This window comes from Melanotaenia boesemani, chromosome 3, assembly GCF_017639745.1.
Source record: "Melanotaenia boesemani isolate fMelBoe1 chromosome 3, fMelBoe1.pri, whole genome shotgun sequence".
Lineage (NCBI taxonomy): Eukaryota > Metazoa > Chordata > Actinopteri > Atheriniformes > Melanotaeniidae > Melanotaenia > Melanotaenia boesemani.
In genome coordinates, this window is record NC_055684.1 from 7,992,655 (window position 1) to 8,012,670 (window position 20,016).

The 20,016-nt window shown below is 40.5% G+C and overlaps 1 protein-coding gene across 1 annotated transcript in view; it reads right to left on the reverse strand.

Moving 5' to 3' along the window:
* Positions 1-3,207: 3,207 nt before the first annotated feature.
* Positions 3,208-20,016, reverse strand: part of ralgapb (Ral GTPase activating protein non-catalytic subunit beta) — a 31,218-nt gene continuing 14,409 nt past the window's right edge. The window contains 19 exon segments of the mRNA XM_041980042.1: positions 3,208-3,674; positions 4,365-4,504; positions 4,604-4,658; positions 5,708-5,810; positions 6,006-6,112; positions 6,305-6,424; positions 6,501-6,624; positions 6,776-6,934; positions 7,018-7,203; positions 10,026-10,181; positions 13,401-13,504; positions 15,198-15,352; positions 16,718-16,866; positions 16,948-17,130; positions 17,354-17,487; positions 19,093-19,174; positions 19,329-19,405; positions 19,752-19,888; positions 19,890-19,941. Of these exon segments, the coding sequence (XP_041835976.1) occupies positions 3,502-3,674; positions 4,365-4,504; positions 4,604-4,658; positions 5,708-5,810; positions 6,006-6,112; positions 6,305-6,424; positions 6,501-6,624; positions 6,776-6,934; positions 7,018-7,203; positions 10,026-10,181; positions 13,401-13,504; positions 15,198-15,352; positions 16,718-16,866; positions 16,948-17,130; positions 17,354-17,487; positions 19,093-19,174; positions 19,329-19,405; positions 19,752-19,888; positions 19,890-19,941 (2,396 nt within the window). The 3' untranslated portion in view covers positions 3,208-3,501.

The following is a 20,016-nucleotide window of genomic DNA, read 5'->3' on the forward strand; positions in this document are numbered from 1 at the left end:
TATGCAAGCATGAAGGGAGCAGCACTTCACTGCTTTTCTTACCCTGACGAGCGCATCACTCTGAAACAATGTCAGTGAGGAGTCCAATAACCATCCTCTTCCATTGCTCCACAGTACAAATTTGTGGCTCCTTAGCAAATTGGAAAAGTGTGATCAATTTTCTTTGGATTAAACTTGCTCACAAGTGTTTTGGTCAATGCTTTTTTTGGTCACCAAACCTTAAGTTGTCCTCACATAACATGTGGAAATGCTTTAAACTTCACTATTAAACATTGCGATGAATGAATAGAATAGAATAGAAATACTTTATTAATCCCTTTGGAGAGTCCTCAGGGAAATTTGGGAATGAAACTTTAAGTAAGAATTTTTTTTCTGGGGTATTTATGAGAATCAAGAGATGCAATGTATCAAAGTGGACATGGGACTGCTTCATATAAGCTCAACACATGCAGCATGCTTAAAGGCTTTGTTACTGTTTGATAATATGAAGTTAAGAGTCTGTCAAGTACTTTTTCAGTCTTCTGGGGTTTGACAAACAAATAATACTGAACCCCCCAAAAAATGACAAACAATTATTTTAGCATTACTGAAAGAGGACAAAATTTCAATATTATTTACAAGGTTAGCTAGGAAGGGGTTGATCTTCCCTGCTCACCAAGGTATTAAAGCATGATTTGAAGTGTCAACAATTCCTGCATTAACTGTTATCATTTTTATTAAAATGAGGAAAATTTATAGAAAAAAAAAGATATTATAAATCATAAGATTTATTGTATGATTGTAATGATCTTTGGGTTTTGTTTTGGGTTTTTGTAGTCTCGTCATGTTTAGCTCAGTTTTCTTGTCTTATTTTGTAAGTTTTTCCTTGTTTAAACTGTTTTGCTTTCTGTTTCCTGTTCATTAGTTCATCTGGTTCACTTTGCTCATTTGCTTCACCGGTTTGTCAATAGTCCTTCTGTGTATATATACAGTAAACCCCTTGGTTTCCTTTTCACCTTCCCAGTTCATTGTAGTCTTCATATCATCTTAATGTCTTGTTTCCACCATGTAAGTTCCCCAGTTACGATTTATTAAACCTCGGTTTTCCTACACCGGCCTCCTCCTGCTTCATCAGCCTGCATCTGGGTCCTCACATCCATGCCTCAACCCTGACAATGTTGTAGAGTAATAGATTAGGGATCACTACCTCTTGAGACACTGTCCTGCAGGTTTTCGGTGCTAACCTGACTCAAATAAATGGGTCTTTAAGAGGCTTGTGCAGAACTTGACAAGTTGTTGGAGAACCTTTTAATCTGAACCAGGTGTATTGCAGAAGGGAAACACCAAAACCTTGCAGGACACTAGCCCAAGAGGTCCAGAAATGATATAATAAGTTGACAAATTACTCTAATAAAATTCATCAAATCTTTTGATTTAACTGAAGTAAAGACTCAGTGTGAACTGTTGGTAAAATGGTTTTTGTCAGACAGATATATTGTTACAGGATAATAAAAGTAAACAACAGATTTTAGTCAGGATGGGAAAAACGATTCATAGTGAGCAGAAGTTTGACACTTTCACTGTCTTTAATTAAACGTTAGGATTTTAGAGTGTATAGAATTCTAAGAGGAAAGCTTTAAATTTGGGGCAAGTTTTGGCTCATTTTTGTTTGTGAATATAAAATTTTACATGAATGATTACAAAATTTGATACAAATTTATGGCCTTTATTATTTTTCTAATTGTAGTAGCAGAGGATATCGTTTAATGTAAAGGAGTATTGGATATTGGCATGGTTAAAAAAACTGGAGATTACGAGCTGTCCAGAAAGCTTTTGTGATTCTACAATAAATAAATAAATGTGAAACAGTTTCAACACTTTGATTACAAAAAGAACATAAATCATCTATTTCTGTAAATTGGGCAATGAAACAATAACCTGGGTAAATTTCATGTAAAATTTTAAAGTGAATTTCTTTGATTTTATTAGAGATGCAGTATTTCTGTGGTAAAACCAGGTCCTTCGCCTTCCAATGTCTGCAATCTGAAAACTAACTTTGGAACAGCCTGGATTACAGCATTGAATTCATTGAAAGGAACAGGAAAATTATGTATGTATTTTAATTTGTCTTTGAATGAATAATATGTGTATGACCTTAATCTAACATCTAGTTGCAGAGTTATTTCAGTCTACTTGTACAGTGCATCAAAAGGTCACAAGCACCGAATCATTAGAAAAAGAAGTGAAAGTGACATGTGGTTTGAGGGCTTGTATCTGTAGAAGAGGTCATGTTGTATTTTTGTAACATGGGGAAGAAGTGAAAATAGTTTAGGATGAAACAGAACAGCACTTTGCGTCTCTGCGTGCATGTGAGACTGATTTGCAGAAAAACAGGAAACCTGTGCCAGACAGGGCGGATGCAAGGATGGAACCTGCCAATCACAGCTGACTAAGTGAGAGATAGCATCCAATCACTGTCAAGCTTAGGAGAGGCTAAAAACTGGGTCCAGGAGCTTAGTGGGAGTTCTATCTGGGTTCCGAACAGTAGAACTCCTTTTTCTCTGTAACCAGCGAAAAGGAAAAGCTAGACGGAAGAATCCAGAGCTCTGTACTGCACATTTCTCATATCAGTTGTAATTAATAAATTTTGTAACCTTGAGAGAAGTTTTCCTGTCATCTGTGATCCGGGTAAAAGAACACGTGTAGAAGAAAACCTCAGGTAAAAGTATATTGTGGGTAAATAACTGTTCTTTATTGCTTGTGGATTCTTAAGGTCTTCTCTAACAACAGACATAAAGTGTTCATATGTAAACATATTACCATTCTTATCAAAAAGATAAAACACAAAAAGAAAATCTCTTTGGTACATTTAAATACAAACAAAGATTTTTTCCTTCTGAGTATATCACAGGTGTTCCAAAGGAAAGTTTTGTGTGGTGAAAAACTGTGGACAAAGGCTAACTTCCATGCTGAAAGGGCTTATTGACGGGATTTAAACAGACTGACTGGTAATTTGTTAGGAAGAAAATTGTACTTTAAAAGAAAGGATAGGTCACCAATTTAGTTAAAAATGTGGTTCGGAATAAAGTGAATTTCTTCAATTTTAATTGATTCAAATCAATAAATCGATTTTTTAAACCCAGCCCTGATATATAAACATTTTTGAGATGTTATTTGTGTAATGTGTGTGTTCCCTACACCAGTGTTTTTCACTTTCTTATATTTTTAACGTTCTGTGGGCTCTAGTGTACTTTAGCAAGTAGATGAGAAAATGACCTCGATACACCTCAGGATTGAACCTGGGGCTGTTTCATTGCCAAGTGAATTACAGCTAGGGTTATTGCTGATGTCATCTGATAGCATAATGTCATCAGCCAGCATGATCATACATCACACTTACTTTTGCATACATACTATTTATTGAAGCTGCAGGTGACATCATCAGTCAGGTTGATTCTGATTGGATCATTATACACTGTAATGTTGTTGGCGGTATAAATATCAGGTCACCAAGGTAACAGGTCAAAGGTCATGGAACAGAGCAGAGTAGAAGGCGGGTTCAGAGTGGTGGCTGCAGTATCGTAGGATGATGTCACTGATCATGTGTTTCCTTCTAATGTGAGGTGGAGGGGCAGAGTCACTCTCCAACCGTTGCCGATGGCAACAGTTAACCACCATCTCTCTGACCAAGAAACCTAAAGACAGACATGAAAAACAGAAAAGGAGACGTCAATAAAGTGTGTGTGTTGCAGTAATAGTTGTGGTAATAGTAATAGTAATAGTAATAGTATTGACATCTGCTGGTTATTTAGGGTGGGGGCTGTTTGTTTAGCTTTTCATATCATGTAAAACTTCTCCCAAACTTCCAAAGTCCTTAGTTTTTTTTTTTTTTTTTTTTTTCTTAGTTCCGGTTTTGGGTTAATGCTGTCAGTTAATCTTCTGCACATAATGATCCACGTCGTCACCTCAGATCAGCAGAACACTTCCTTTTTTCCCACGACTTTTTCAGCGGCTCAAATCACTCGAGGCAGTTACATGATTTCAGAGAAATTTCATTTGTCTTCAGTCATTTGATTTTCAGAACAATACGGGCCTGAATGCATGCTTCATTTGGACATGCCACCTTTGTTCTGCACTGGCTTTGGGTTTTGTGTCAGACATAACATCACTACTCTTAACTAAAAAGTTAAGTAAAACAAAACACAAATACATTAAAATGTCTTTTAAATGGGTGAATAATTCTCCCAGTGCTTTGTCATGACAGCCTGTCAGTGTTTGAACTTTGGTCAGAACCTTGGTCCCGGACAGGAACAGAATCTTTGTCGTCCAGCTGTCGGAGAAACCCAAACCATTATACCAGGACAACAAAGGATTTAAAACCTTACCCAGAGACCTCCTGCTGACAACACTGCCATTGACCAATGGAATAACCAATCCAAGCTTGCTGTTGGTGTTTCCATGGAAACAGATCTTGAAAAGTCCAGTTTTCATAGGGTGGATGAATATCAGCTGGACATTTGAGGCACTAAGAGACAGATTGGTTGACATCAGAATTTGTAAAGATTAATGATGGATGAAGGTGACGCTGTTTCCGAAGAGTTTATCTGGTTTCTGAGAGTTTTACCTGATTTTTGGTTGAGTCCTTGTCTTTGACAGCAGCTCAGACAGAGGGAAGCTTTCTGAAACACAAACACATCTGTCACATCACAGAAAGACCACCTGGATAGTGTTTGTCAGAAACTGTATCTGAAAGGCAGTCAGAGCTAGTGTGTCTGAAGAAAAGGAAGTAAAGGCTGGAATGGAGTGTGAGGAGAAGTACGAAACAGGCCTTGTACCAGGTCAGAACCTCATAGAAGGCATTGTGTCTGAGCTGAGCCACCCTCTGGATGCAGAGTTCATGTTGCTGCCATTTAGGCGCAGATACTTAGAGCAGAACCTCCATTCTTGCCTCCATCAGGCTTTAAACAGTTTCTGACTTCCTGATGTTTATTGTTGTTGTTGTTTACTGTCTTGCATTGTTTTTGTGGTTCAGTATTTTCAGCTGCTGGAATAAAAATATTCTCTCAAGAATAATGAAGTTTAGCCTGAACCTTGAGTTTGAAATCAAAACTGAACTTCATCAAACCGCAGACATAAACTTATCACATGGTCACCAGAAGGAGAAGATGGACACTGTCGGTTAAAAATGGACCATCATGCATTACAGCATTGGAGCCAGCAGCTAGCATGCTAACACCATCTTACTGATGTTAACATTGACAGGCTGTTATTGTGATTTTCTATGTCGCAAAAATAAGCAGCTGAACTGGGTTCTTCTGCATGGTGTCTGAGCTCTCCCTTAGAAATAGGGTGAGAAGCTCAGCCATCCAGGATGGGCTCGAAACATAACTGCTTCTTCTCCACATCCAGAGGAGCCAGATGAGGTGACTCGGCCATCTGGTTAGGATGCCTCCTGGATACCTCTATATGGAGGTTTTCCAGGTATGTCCCACCAGGAGGAGGCCCCGGGGAAGACCCAGATCTTGCTTAGGGATTATGTTTCTTAGCTGGCCTGGGAACAACTCTGGATTCTACCGGGAAAGCTGGAAAAAGTGGTGTGAAGAGTGATTCCGGATAAGCTGCAGAAAATAGATGGATGGATGGATGGATGGATGGATGGATGGATTTTATGAGTTTGACATACACATTTGTTAATTATTATATGTTAACATCTAAAAAAAAACATTACCAACATCCTCATAGCGTTCAATCCACACGATGAAAAGTTTAGACTCCGAGCTGAAAACTGATGGCACAAAGTAAGAAGACCTGGTTTCCTCCCCAGGACCACTCTGGATAGACAGGCAGGTGAGACACACACACACACACACACACACACACACACAAACACACACACACACACACACACACACACACACACACACACACACACACACACACACACACACACAGGTGAGACAAGGAAAGACAGGTGACAAAAGGACAGATGAGGACAGACAGGTGAAAAAAATTATCAAAGTCCTCACAGTGGATTTGGGGGCAAAGTCTGGGCTCAGTTCAGAATGACTCTGTAGATTGGTTGGTGACTCAGAGTGTGGCTCCGCCTCCTTTGAACTCTTCAGCCAATCAGCTGCTTCAAAGAAAACGTAAATGACTGACTATAACTTTCTTTACATGTATTGAAAGATTTTCTCAGATGTATCAATAAATTTCATCAAACTAATTGATCAATGTGGAATGGAAGACGTTTACAACACTTTAGGCTCATCCTGTACACCCATTGGCTGACCACAGTGATATAATTGTGACATCATTAGGCACTGACTGTAGGATTGGGATGATGGAACGACAAAAGTGATCTCTGTCAAAGCGTCAGTGGACATCAGGATGAACCTCCGTCCATCAAACACGCCACCTCCACTGTCACCAAGAACAGCATGGAATTCTGGGACCAGAAAACAACCAACAACCAATCAGGTAACAGCTGACTCCTCCGACTTTCATAGGACCAGAACACATACCTGAGATGCTGGTGTTGACTCCGCCCACCTGATGTTGGTGCACATCCACTGGACAGCCAAGAGACGACAGGAAGTCCAAGAAATGAGACTGGACACTGCAAGAGTGTTCCACGTTCCTCAGGATCTATAGAGAGACAGGTCAGGGACAGGTAAGACAGGTGAGACAGAGACAGGTATAACAGACAGGTGACAAAGATGGTGAGACAGGTGAGACAGAACCAGTAAGCTAGGTGAGATGGAGTGATAAGGCAAACTCAGGGACAGGTGAAGATGACCTCAGCAGCAGTTTTCTGTCCTCCTCTCATGTAGAAGATGAAGGCAGAATCACAGGTTCTGGATGGTAGCTGATCTAAACCTCTAAGATTCTCATAGAAACCCGGAAGAGATGAGTCCAGAAGCACGAGTTGAGCCGGAACATGACCGAGACCTGGATCCTGCAGAGACAAACGGGTGAGGCAGCAGACAGGTTTACAAAAGTCTTTAAGCTGATCAAGTCCTGTCTTTGTATTTCTGGTACCTTTACACTTTCAGGTGTCAGCAGACCCATGTGACTCAGAAAGAGTCTCGAAGCCTGAAAGTGGGTGACAGGAGGTGGCGGTCTGCAGGTCGTCATGACAACTGAATGAACGTTCACCTGTGTTTGAGCCTCAATGTGATATTGACTCTTTAAGGTTGCATGCAGTTGCTCCAACTGATGCTGCAACTGAGAGAGAGAATTGGTTAGACACCTGATCCACACCTTGTCCAAACTGAAATATGCATATATATTAGGGTTGGGATGTTTACACATTAAATAACTTTTTTTTTTTTTTAAATTAATGCTTTAAAAAATTTAACTAATTTAACCGCAGTTTGAATTCCAAACAATGCAGAATGTTTTCCTAATACACGAGAGCTCTGCAAACGCAGTAATGACAACTACTTTGGTCCTATATTTAACAAGTTTTTTAGACTCTCTATCAACTCTATTTTTAAAAAGCAACTAGCGACAAATCTAGCGACTTTTTCTGTTGTTATTGGAGACTTGTGGAGATGGACGTGAAAGCATGTATAGTTTACTGTTCTCGATCAGCAGGTGCTGCCACTGGCCCCTCCCCCATACAAATGCACTCACAAGAGGTTTGGCCCTTACCCTGCAGCAGTCCCAGCTCCCAGCTCCAACATTTATCTCTGCTCCATGACCAGACTGAAACTGCAATATGCAAAGTGGCCACTGGCTGATCCCACCCTGGCTTATGTTGGATATTAATGCCAAGTAATGAAGAGTGTGGACAAAAACATTTAAAAAGTTAAAAGTACTGCAAAATGGCACTTCAAGTTTATGCCTGTACTATATTATTTGATTCGGTAATCCATTAAAATCTATTTAAATTAAAAAATGTTGCATTTTTTAATTAGATACATTAATCGAATATTATATATACATATGTATATACACTGCTCAAAAAAATTAAGGTAACATTAAAATAACATCCTAGATCTGAATGAATAAAATATTCTTATTAAACACTTTATTCTTTACATAGATGAATGTGCTGACAACAAAATTACACAAAAATTATCAATGGAAGTCAAATTTATTAACCCATGGAGGTCTGGATTTGGAGTCACACTCAAAATTAAAGTGGAGAAACACACTACAGGCTGATCTAACTTTGATGTAATGTCCTTAAAACAAGTCAAAATGAGGCTCAGTAGTGTGTGTGGCCTCCACGTGTCTGTATGACCTCCCTACAACACCTGGGCAACCCCTGATGAGATGGCGAATGGTCTCCTGAGGGATCTCCTCCCAAACCTGGACTAAAGCATCCGCCAACTACTGGAGTCGGTGGTGCAACGTGGCGTTGGTGGATGGAGCGAGACATGATGTCCCAGATGTGCTCAGTTGGATTCAGGTCTGGGGAATGGGCGGGCCAGTCCATAGCATCAATGCCTTTGTCTTGCAGGAACTGCTGACACACTCCGGCCACATGAGGTCTAGCAATGTCTTGCATTAGGAGGAACCCAGGGCCAACCGCACCAGCATATGGTCTCACAAGGGGTCTGAGTAACTCATCTCGGTACCTTATGGCAGTCAGGCTACCTCTGGCAAGCACATGGAGGGCTGTGCGGCCCCCCAAAGAAATGCCACCCCACACCATTACTGACCCACTGCCAAACCGGTCATGCTGGAGGATGTTGCAGGCAGCAAAACGTTCTCCACCGCGTCTCCAGACTCTGTCACATCTGTCACATGTGCTCAGTATGAACCTGCTTTCATCTGTGAAGAGCACAAGGCACCAGTGGCGAAGTTGCCAATCTTGGTGTTCTCTAGCAAATGCCAATTGTCCTGCACAGTGTTGGACTGTAAGCACAACCCCCACCTGTGGACGTCGGGCCCTCATACCACCCTCATAGAGTCTGTTTCTGACCGTTTGAGCAGACACATGCACATTTGTGGCCTACTGGAGGTAATTTTGCAGGGCTCTGGCAGTGCTCGTCCTGCTCCTTGCACAAAGGCGGAGGTAGCGGTCCTGCTGCTGGGTTGTTGCCCTCCTACGGCCTCCTCCACGTCTCCTGATGTACTGGCCTGTCTCCTGGTAGCACCTCCATGCTCTGGACATTATGCTGACAGACACAGCAAACCTTCTTGCCACAGCTCGCATTGTTGTGCCGTCCTGGATGAGCTGCACTACCTGAGCCACTTGTGTGGGTTGTAGACTCTGTCTCATGCTACCACTAGAGTGAAAGCACCGCCGGCATTCAAAAGTGACCAAAACATCAGCCAGAAAGCAGGAACTGAGAAGTGGTCTGTGGTCACCACCTGCAGAACCACTCCTTTATTGGGGGTGTCTTGCTAATTGCTTATAATTTCCACCTGTTGTCTGTTCCATTTACACAACAGCATGTGAAACTGATTGTCAATCAGTGTTTCTTCCTAAGTGGACAGTTTGATTTCACAGAAGTGTGATTGACTTGGAGTTACATTGTGTTGTTTACGTGTTCCCTTTATCTTTTTTGAGCAGTGTATATATGAGAAGTGAAAGCTGTCAAAGAACAGTTGACAGCATTTGACTCTGTCTTTAAAATTGTTTGGCCCTCGGAGGCCCACCTTCTGGCTTGGGACTATAAGCATTTGCCTGGTTTGCCTGTTGGCAATCAGTGTTTTTGTATGTATATATACAGGGGCGTCGCCAGGAATTTGAGGCCCCATAAAATAATAACAGGGAGGGGAAAAGTTTTGAGGAGAAGGGGCTGCTGCTGGCATGAGCTGTTTTCATATGATAAAAGACAAGGACAAATTGATTTAATATAAATATCCTCTCAGTAGATATTTATCTTTAGATAGATAGATAGATAGATAGATAGATAGATAGATAGATAGATAGATAGATAGATAGATAGATAGATAGATAGATAGATAGATAGATAGATAGATAGATAGATAGATAGATAGATAGATAGATAGATAGATAGATAGATAGATAGATAGACGAACGGATGGATGGATGGATTATTAATCGGTGGTTCTGGTTCAGCTCTTACCTCCATGGGTACAGTGGCACACAGATCGGGAATACTCAGATCCGCTCTGACTGAAGGAACTCTGGCTGTGTTTTCAGGACCCAGCTGTGGTTTGACGCCACACTTTTTCCCAGCATCCTCCTGGGCTGCACTTCGCTGTTCTGGGATCAGAGTTTTCTGTTAAGTGATCGACAAACAGGATTAAACTGCAGAGGACAGTTTTTGTGAGAATATTGTTGTGGTTCTGTGTTAAATGGTGTGATGTAACCAGAACTCCAGACTAACTGATACTGGTTCTGATCATACTGCTGCCAGACGAAGTTTAAGCCTCACCAAACAGGAAGCAGAAAAGTTCAAAATGCACATTTTAGCAGCGTTAGCATCCCTGCTTCAATGACACAGCCCCATCAGCAGACTAAGGTCCATTAATGCTCTACGATAAAGGCGGATGGAAAGTGTTCTGTCCATCTTCAGCTTTCCCTTTTCAGACGATTCTCTGTAAACCCTAAAATTGTGTGTGAAAATTCCAGTAGATCAACAGTTTCTGAAATACTCAGACCAACAACCATGCCACTTTCAAAGTCACTTAAATCCTCCTTCTTCCTCATTCTCAGGAGTGGTGCTGGCGACTTCGCAGTCTTCCCCACGGTCCACAGTGACAGGCAAATCACATGGTGGAGGCTTATGTCTTTATGTGAATAAAAAGTGGTGTAATACAATCATTATCAGGGAGACCTTGTGTATTCCCGACATCAAACTACTCTCTATGGCCTTATGTCCTTTATTTTTGCTGAGAGAATTCCCACAGCTTTTTATTACACTTGTTTACATCCATCCTAGGGCTAACGTACAGCTGTTCAGGCTATGGTGAGGACCATGCAGCGGCTTCAGGGAATCTGTCCACCACCTTCAGGACAGTTTTAGCTGTACTCAGTGGGATATGTTTAAGGATGCATGCACTGGCCTGGATGAACTCACAGATGCTGTCTCTTCATATGTCACCTTTTTGTTAGCAGCACATTGTTCAACCTTCTGTATTGGAACTACATTAAATCACATAGCCTATGTTTAATTAATTGGTTAGGAAAAGTATTACTATATTTTCTAATAATAAACCCTGGATTTCCAAATCAGTTAAACATGCTATTAAAATGTGAAATATTAGTGTTTTTGTTGGGGATATGGTTTAGTACCATAAGTATAAGAAACAAGTGAAGAGAGAACTGAAAATTGCCCAGATGAAATACAAGGATAAAGTGGAGAACATGTTTAGGTCCAAAAACTCTCGACCGGCCTGGAAGGGGGTTCAGTCCATGATGGTGATGCTGATCAAAAGAGCCTTGATTTCCTTTAATGCTGTGTCTGATTTCGAGTTGGCTTAAGATCTTAACTTTTATTTTAAATCATTTTAACATTTATAATTTTACTGAGGAGCTTGCTAGTTTAAAAAAACCAACCTTCAGTAGCAACAGTGCACATTGACAATGGGGTTGTTTTTAATCTATTTAATCATTAGCCACGAACACATTTAAATAGATTGTTAAAAAGATCCTTTTATCAAAAGTTAAAGATCATTTGGATCTACTTCAGTTTGCCTTTAGGTCAGGCAGGGGGTGGAAGATGCAACAGAAACTCTTTTAAATGTGATTTTGAGGCTCCTACAAGGTACCAAAACTTTTGAAAAATTGCTTTTTACTGATTTCCCATCTGCATTTAACTATTCAAACCCATGTTTTATCAGAGAAATGAAATAGTTTGTATGGTATTGACTCTGGCCTCATACTGTAGGTTGACTGATGGACTTTTTAACTGAGCGGTCTCAGCGAGTGAGGGTTAATGGGGTTTTTTATGATGTCCTCTCCTCCACCGGTTCTCCCCAGGGATGTTTTCTTTCACCCCTTTTTTTATTTTATATACTAATGGTTGTCTTAGCCAGTATCCATAGCGTCATATTTTGAAGTTTGCTGATGACTCGGTCATCTTGTCTCTCCTCACTGTTGACCCTGATCACATTTTTCTAAGACAATGGATCTGATTATTGATTTTAGGAGAGAAAGTCCAGTCACCTCATCAGTTGTCATTTCAGTTGAAACTGTTGAAACGATGAACCAGTACAAGTACCTGGGAACAGTACTTGATGACAGGCTGACTTTTGAAGCCCATGTGGATTTACTTTGTAAGAAGGTTCATGTATTTTTATCGGAGGTTTTGTGTTTATAATGTGGATGTTTAATTCTTGTTTTATAGAGTACTTAATAACTTTTAACTTTATGTGCTGGTTTGGTCTTTTAACATGTAAAAACAGAAACAAACTGTTGGGGATTGTCAGGCCGTGCAGCAAAATAGCTGCACAGCCTTGAATAACCTCACTGATCTGCACAAGTTGAGGTCACTAAAAAATAATAATACATTTTATTTGTAATGAACTTTATATTACAGGGAATCTCAAAGTGCTTCAGAAAACAGGAATAAAAAGAGTCTATAAAACACTATTTAGCAGAGGGCTTTTTTTTAAAACGGAAGGTTTTCAAGTTTTGCTTAAAAACATCTAAGGACTGTGGGCCTCTCAGGTGGTCTGGTAGGGTGTTCCACAGTCTTGGGGCAGCAACTGAAAAGGCCTGATCACCCATGCTGTGGAGCTTGGTTCTGGAAACTTGGAGGGTGTCTGTGGTTGTAGAATGGAGGGTGTGTAAGGAGGTGTGAGGGGTGAGGAGTTCCTGTTGGTAAGGAGGGGCATGTCCATGAATGCACTGATGGGTGAGGAGGGAGACCTTGTATTTAATCCTGAGTGGGACGGGGAGCCAGTGAAGAGTTTTCAGGACATTACCAGTTCAGATTGTTTCCTTCTGGATGCCAATACCTGCTGCCGAGGTGTAGGACTAACAGACTAAAAAATATTTTTTTTCCCACAGCAAATAGGTTTTTAAATGATTTGTTGTGATATGATGTGTCTTGTTTTTATTAAACGTGTTGTTACTGGCTGTAAAAGTAATTGCCCCTAGGGGATAATAAAGACTCTTGAACTTGAACTTCAGCAAGTCGGCTTGATTGTGTCTACGTGACTCGTTGAGTTGCTGCCATGTGATTGGCTGATTAGATATTTGTTTTAACAAGCAGTTGAACATTAGGTACATCTGTGACTGGATATCTAACATCCTGAATAGGCAGGTTTTAAATACAGTTAGAGTGAAAACAAAGATGGCTACCTTCATGCGTCAGGGGTTAAACAGGAAGTAGATTCTTGGCCTAATAATCACTTCATATGAAGACGTGCTTTCTTTCATTAATGTGTTTTATAAAAGATAATTTTTGTTTTCGGTGTGGATTTTTAGTTTGGATCTTACTAAATGTTTGATGAATGAGAACCCAGGTCGGTCCAGGTGTTGAAGCACTCACCTGTGCAGGGGCTGGCTCCTCTCTGGGCTGCAGGCAGAGTTGTAGAGACCAGGTGTGACGTCCTGATGGTCCCCTGATCACCATGGTGACAGCTGGCTGTTCTCCTGAAAACACAATTCCAACCATCCATCAGCAGAGTCAGTTGGGTCTGTGTGGAGCACCACAGGATGTGTTGGTGGGCTTTATTGGTTCTGCTGGTTCTATATCCAGTGGAACCTGACATTTACTTGAGTGAACCTCAGATGCCTAAATGCAGGTGAATAGTCATGCACAGTCAGATGGCAGAAGGTTTGAAATGGCTTGAGATGGTTTTCCAGCATTTGAATTTGTGAATAAATAAAATTAAGTTTGTTTTTAGGAACATGTTAAATCTTTCAGAAAGCTAAGTAGCAGCTGTAGAAACAGCAGCTAGTTCCAGGAAAATAAAGATGTTTATGGTATTTCTGCTTCAGTACCATCAGACAGCATCATCTATATCAGCTAAACATGTTTCTGTCCAGACTGTTCACATTTTAATGAGGTTATAAAGCCAGCAGACGTGAAGGCAGAAGAAAGACAGATAAAACTTTTATCGTTTATCTCCAGATTTTTAACAGATTTTTAACCAGTTGGTACCAGATGTCCAGTGGCATGACAAATATTTTACTCAGTCTTTCTTTCAAATACTTACACATGATATACACCATTGGAAAGCAAAGATTCTTGAGATTTAAATGATGTATAACATACCAACACTTATTTCTGACCAGTCCCAAATGCAATTTCTCTTTGATTCTGTACTCCAGTAGCATCTGATACTGCAACAAAAATGGTCCTGTTACATCAGCAAGGATCCAGTAAAAGTAGTTCAGTAAAATAGATGGTTCACAACAAGTCTTTAGCCATAAAAACACATTATAGGCAGAAATTGCAGGATTTATTTAAGGGGTTAAATAAACAGCCTCCCTTATTTGCTGGTGCTCGAGAAATGCTAAGGAAATAACAAAGTTACAGTGAAGTTGGAGAAGAGAAAGTCCAACAGAAGGAACATATAGATGGACATGGCTTTTCTAGGTTTGCGTACTTCCTGTGAACAAAGTGGTCAAACTCAGAAAGATATCAGAGGTTTTCACAGTTTAGATGAGAGTTCAGCACTAGAAGTTGATCAATGTGATGTCATAGATCCTTATACATTATCCAAGAAAGATTTTACTTTTGAACTGTAGAAATACCTGTCAGTTAAGCTCACCGACATCTGGAACCAGCTGTTTCAGACCAGCTGATGAAAGATGAAAATACTTCTTTCTGTGAATTATTAAGATTATTACATTTACTGGAATTAAAATAAATATGATGAATATAATATGGCTCAGATATAATAGAATATAATTAAAATTTCACTTAGAACTCTATTGTTGCTATGGAAATTCATGACTCCATCCCTCAGAGGATGCTTATAGACTGCAGAGTTTAAATAAAATTCAAATAAAAGCTTGTTACTGCAGCTTTAATGTTCTATATTTGGATTTTTCCATTTAAAAAGAAAATGTTGGTTAATGAATTTTTATCTGGAATAATTCTGTTTATCAGTTCTTACAAACTGATCAATTTTTAGCTGACAGCCCCACAACTGATCGTTAAAATATCAGCTGTTGTGTCACCAGGAAAAGTCTGTATAGAAATTTGGTTACATTGCTGAATAAACAAATAGACACAAATATAAATCATCACTCACACTCAACAGCATCCAGATCATCACATTAATGCAAACATAGCAGGTTTTGAAAAGGTTTTCAGGTTCTGTGGGTCTGGACTTACCCTGCTCAGGTCCTGGTCCTCCCTCCATCATGGCCAGGATCACTGAACTATCCACCACAAAATACCTAAACTTCTTCAGACCACAAAGGCCAATCAGAGCGTCTTCATCTGGTGCTGCATCGATGCACTTGCATGCTCCTAAAACCTGCATAACACTGACACATAACAGAGAGCAGCAGTTAGACCCCCCATGAAGACCTTTAGATCATTCATCCACTTTCATTCATTCATTTTCTATACCTAAGCTAAAGCCTATCCCAGCAATTAGCAGGCAAGAGCCAGGGTACACCTGGACAGGTTGCCAGTCCATCGCAGGACCAACACAGAGAGACAAAAAACCACTCACACTCACACCTAGGGAGAATTTAGAGTGACTAATCACATGCATGTCTTTGGATGGTGGGATAACCCAAGTATATATGGGGAGTCCACACAAAAAAGCCCGGGTTCGAACCAGCAACCTTCTGGCTGTGAGAACATGGTGCTAACTACCACACCACCATACAGCCTCCATAGATCAATTCAATTTAATTTGTTTCAGCTTAATTTGTATAGCGCTAATTCACAGCAGTTATCTCAGTGCACATTTCAAGCCAACTCATTGAGTTCCAGGTAAAACAAACCCACATTAGTCCAATTTATAATAACTGTGTTCACACAAGCCAATTCTTTAAAAAAAAATAAATAAATAAAAGGAAATTGCTTAGATTCGGAAACTGAGCGGATTGCATTGAATCTTCTCTTTAATACAATCCTTCATCCTGAGCATGTGCCACTGGTCAACAGTGGAAAGGGAAGAAAATTTTTTACAGGAAAGAAAACACTTCGGCAGAACCAGGTCATTCAGACAGGACCTGGATCCAGTCTAAACACACCACCTTTAGATCAGGGCCAGATCTAAAACCAGAAAACCAAGTCTGGATTATACAACACACTTCAGACGGTATGAAAGTTGCTGATGTTGCAGATGGTGTGAATGTTGCTGATGGTGTTAAAGGATTGAACATAATATATATAATTATCTTGCTTTCATATGTTCTGTGTGAATTATATTTTGTTTTAGAATTTTAATTCTGTGAAGACAACTTGGTTGTCAGTATTTTTCCACCATATTTTTCTATTTTCAACTAAACAGCTGCAATGGAAACCCAGTTAGAAGCAGTAAGATAGCATATGAGGAGTGGATAGAGAAGAGGAAGGCCACCCTTGTAGACCAGAGGGTATAAAAGACTTTGTAGTGTCCGCCTCGGGGTCTACTTGGGCCGATGTGGAGAACACATATACCCATCTGGACCCGGTACAGAACAAACTTTTTTTTTTTTGTAGCAGCAAAATTGAAAACGCAATTTTCTAACAGTGTGAATGCTGCCAATGTGTGAATGCTACAGATGGTGTGAATGCTACAGATGGTGTGAAGGCTGTTACTGTGAATGCTGCTGATGCTGCTGATGGTGTGAATGCTGTTTGTGAAGTGATTTCTGAATTTCTGGGTGTGATCGATTTGTGATTGATTTGCTCACCAGCTAAGAGTGGCTTCAGCTGCCTCTTTCACCCTCAGTGAAGCTGGGTTCAGCTCCTTCCCATCTTTACATCTGACTTCCTTTTCCCGTCTGGACTTACTGCCCGAGATTCCCAATTCCACGATTTCCAAGACCTCTGATAAACACTCCTGACACAGCATGATACACAGAGTTCAATGACCTGCTAACTGGTCACCTGTTGGTCTGTTAACGTTGGTCAGTTTAGGTACCTGGTTGTTGAGCAGGGCTGGGTGTCGAGTCAACCAGGTCTTCAGGCAATAGAAAGCAGCAACGATGATGGAGTGTAGATCTCTGGAGTGTAGAGGAGGAGGACGACTGCACTGAAACACGATGTACATACAGACAGAACTGACCACATGCCTCCTCTCTGACTCCTCCACCTGGACCTCCACCTGCAGAACACAGCACAGACCCACTTCCTCTAATTCTGGTTCTGTTAGAGGATTTTCTTCCTACAGTGTCCAAATTTAATTTGATTCAATTCAGCTTTATTGTACAACAAGGAACTGTTAAAGATACAGTCCAATTCAGCTATGATCAATTCAATCAAAGTGAATTTTCTCAATTTCAGTCTAATTTATAATAACTGTGTCTAGTTTGTGTCGGTGTGTGCACCTTAGCCAGTCCTCCCAGTACTTCCAGCGCAGACAGACAAATTGCTGAGTCATTCCTCCACTGAGATGTGAGGCGCTGAGTCAGCAAACGTACAATGTGAACCCACAAGATTGCTGTTTCATCTGGTTGAGCATCTAGTTACCATGGTAGCACATGCACACGCACACACACACACACATGTGCACACACAGACACACACACAAATACACTAATAAAAATCAATGAAAACTAAAGGGTGTGTTGAAGGCCCTCACACATGTGTTCTGGCCTGTGTCGCAGCCACCCAACATGCTCATCACTTGCAAGTGGACCCTGGTGCAGTCCGCTAAGGCCCATTTATGTTTTATGTTATGTTACGTTACGGTGGCATGGTTTTTAAGCAGAGGGCACCTCTGAGTTTCAGCATCAGTTTCAGACAACAGCAAACATGGTGATGGTGGAAGAAGTCATGATAATGAACCTTCTCAGAAAGAAACATCTAATACAATCCAACTTTATTTATATATCACTTTAAAACAAACACAGTGGACCAAAGTGCTGTACAGAAAAATAACTGCACAGTGAATAAAATGAAATAAAGCATCAAGAAACAATAAAATTGTGTCTAAAAGCCAAAGAGAACAGGTGGGTTTTAAGAAGAGATTTTAAAGCAGGCAACAAGGACACCTGTCTGATATGCAGAGGCAGGTTGTTCCACAATGTGGGACCAGCAACAGCAAAGGCCTGATCTCCTCGGAGCTTCCGCTATGTTCTCTGTACAGTCAAGCAGCTGATCAACTGATATTGGACAGCGTGTAGGTAAGGATAAAGGAGCTTAGAGAGGTAGGGTGGTGCAAGATCATGGAGGGATTTAAAAGCAAGAAGGCAGGACAGTAGATGGCATTGGTCTATGTGGCCATTAAATATGTCGTGGCTTCTTCTTTGTTTCTATTGCTGGTCAAACGTCAGCTATACTGCATGCCACTCCCCCACGGTTTGAACGTCAAAGTAAAAACGGAAACCAAAGACTGTATTAATGTATTGTTGGTCTATTGTTTACTTGAGGTGAACAGGTGATTTTTTGTTTGTTTGTTTCTTTATTTTTTTTTTGGGGGGGTTGTCTATGAGTTGTATTTTCTTCTTGGTCAGTACTGGTTTGGGGAATATCGCCCCCTAGGGAGCACCTGTGTGGAGTGGTTCAAGCAGTTTGGTCCACAATCAAACATATTCAATTTGATGCAGATGAGTTACTGTATGTTTTACCAATACATGTTTCATGGGAAAACATCAAGCTCTGAAATCCCACCCCCTCTGAATGAAACCTCCTATTAGAACGTTTTCACTAACTTTGATTCACACCTGCCTTCAGACTGCACTGACCTATTTGTAAGGGTAATATTATAAAGTCTGTGTGACGAGTTGTTGAAATTAAATGTGTGTAAATAACCAAAATGCTGTAATTGAGCCAAAATTGACAATTTCCTGTACGTTTTAGCAATTTTTGTTGTCTTTAAATATTCTACAAGTAAACCAAGTTCCACTCTTCTTAGTGAAAGAAGGTGTTGATGCTTAGGGGGTTCTTTGTGAAACATTAAATCGCAAAAGATTCCAACAAGTTTGAATTAATTTCAATTTCCAAAAAATAATGGTTCATAAAACAGACCTTAACACCACCTGTGGTGCCTTGGGAATAAGCAGTTAAACAACTTGTTTGTTAACCAGGTAAATAGCTGGTTAGAGAATAATAAAAGATTAGTTACTTTGTGATCTAGTCCGTCTGGGTCCACTAGGTCCACTGGTTCTTTGGCTCCAACTAGGCCCACCATGCTGGACATCAACTTCCTGGAAATAGATATAATTTAAGTATGAAGATGTGTCAGGCTCTAAAGTTCCATTTCCACCAACGGGTTGAGCTCTGGGAGGGAAGGTTTGGTGCGGTTTGATTTTGGTGAACTCTGATTTCTGTTGCATTTCCACAGCACAACCATAATCTTACCTGGTAGCATATAAGCTGGATAACGGTGGATGCATCAGCTACGTAACAGCAAGATGTGACAGCGGTGTGAGGCCTTTCTTAAATTATAGTGAAGAAGAATGTGACACAGAAACAAAGGAGGAGAATGGTGGACATCCAACAGTTTGTTTTTACTTCTTGGCATGTGGTTTTAAACAACAAAAAAAAATCCACCACATTTTTAAACATGCTGCTGTTCCTGCTTTGTTCTTATTGTAAAGTTGCTCAGGAAGTGGTGGTTCTTTCGACCAATCAGTGGATTACAGTGTGTCAAGCTCCACTCTTCAGGATAATATCAATAAGATTGAGACCCCACCAGAAGGGTCTCAAAGAATTAGAATGTCTCAGATCAGATATCCTGGCACTCTTCTCAGTTTTTACTTTGGAAACACAAAAAATGCGTACCGACCCTTCCTGTTTCAACCAGGACCCACTGACGGAAATGAGGCTTAACTCTCCAACAAAAGTGGTGATTGAGGGGACTGTGATAAAGAAAAAGGACAATTTTAAATGTTGATTTGAAATAAGTCAGTAGTCAGTGGACTCACTTGCTGACATAGTCCTGCAGTCTCCAGGACCAGATTCAACATGGCCGCTGTGTAAACACCAGATGAGAAATTATTCAAACAGAACTCATATCTGGTTGAAGTCATGAAGGAGGAACTAAACA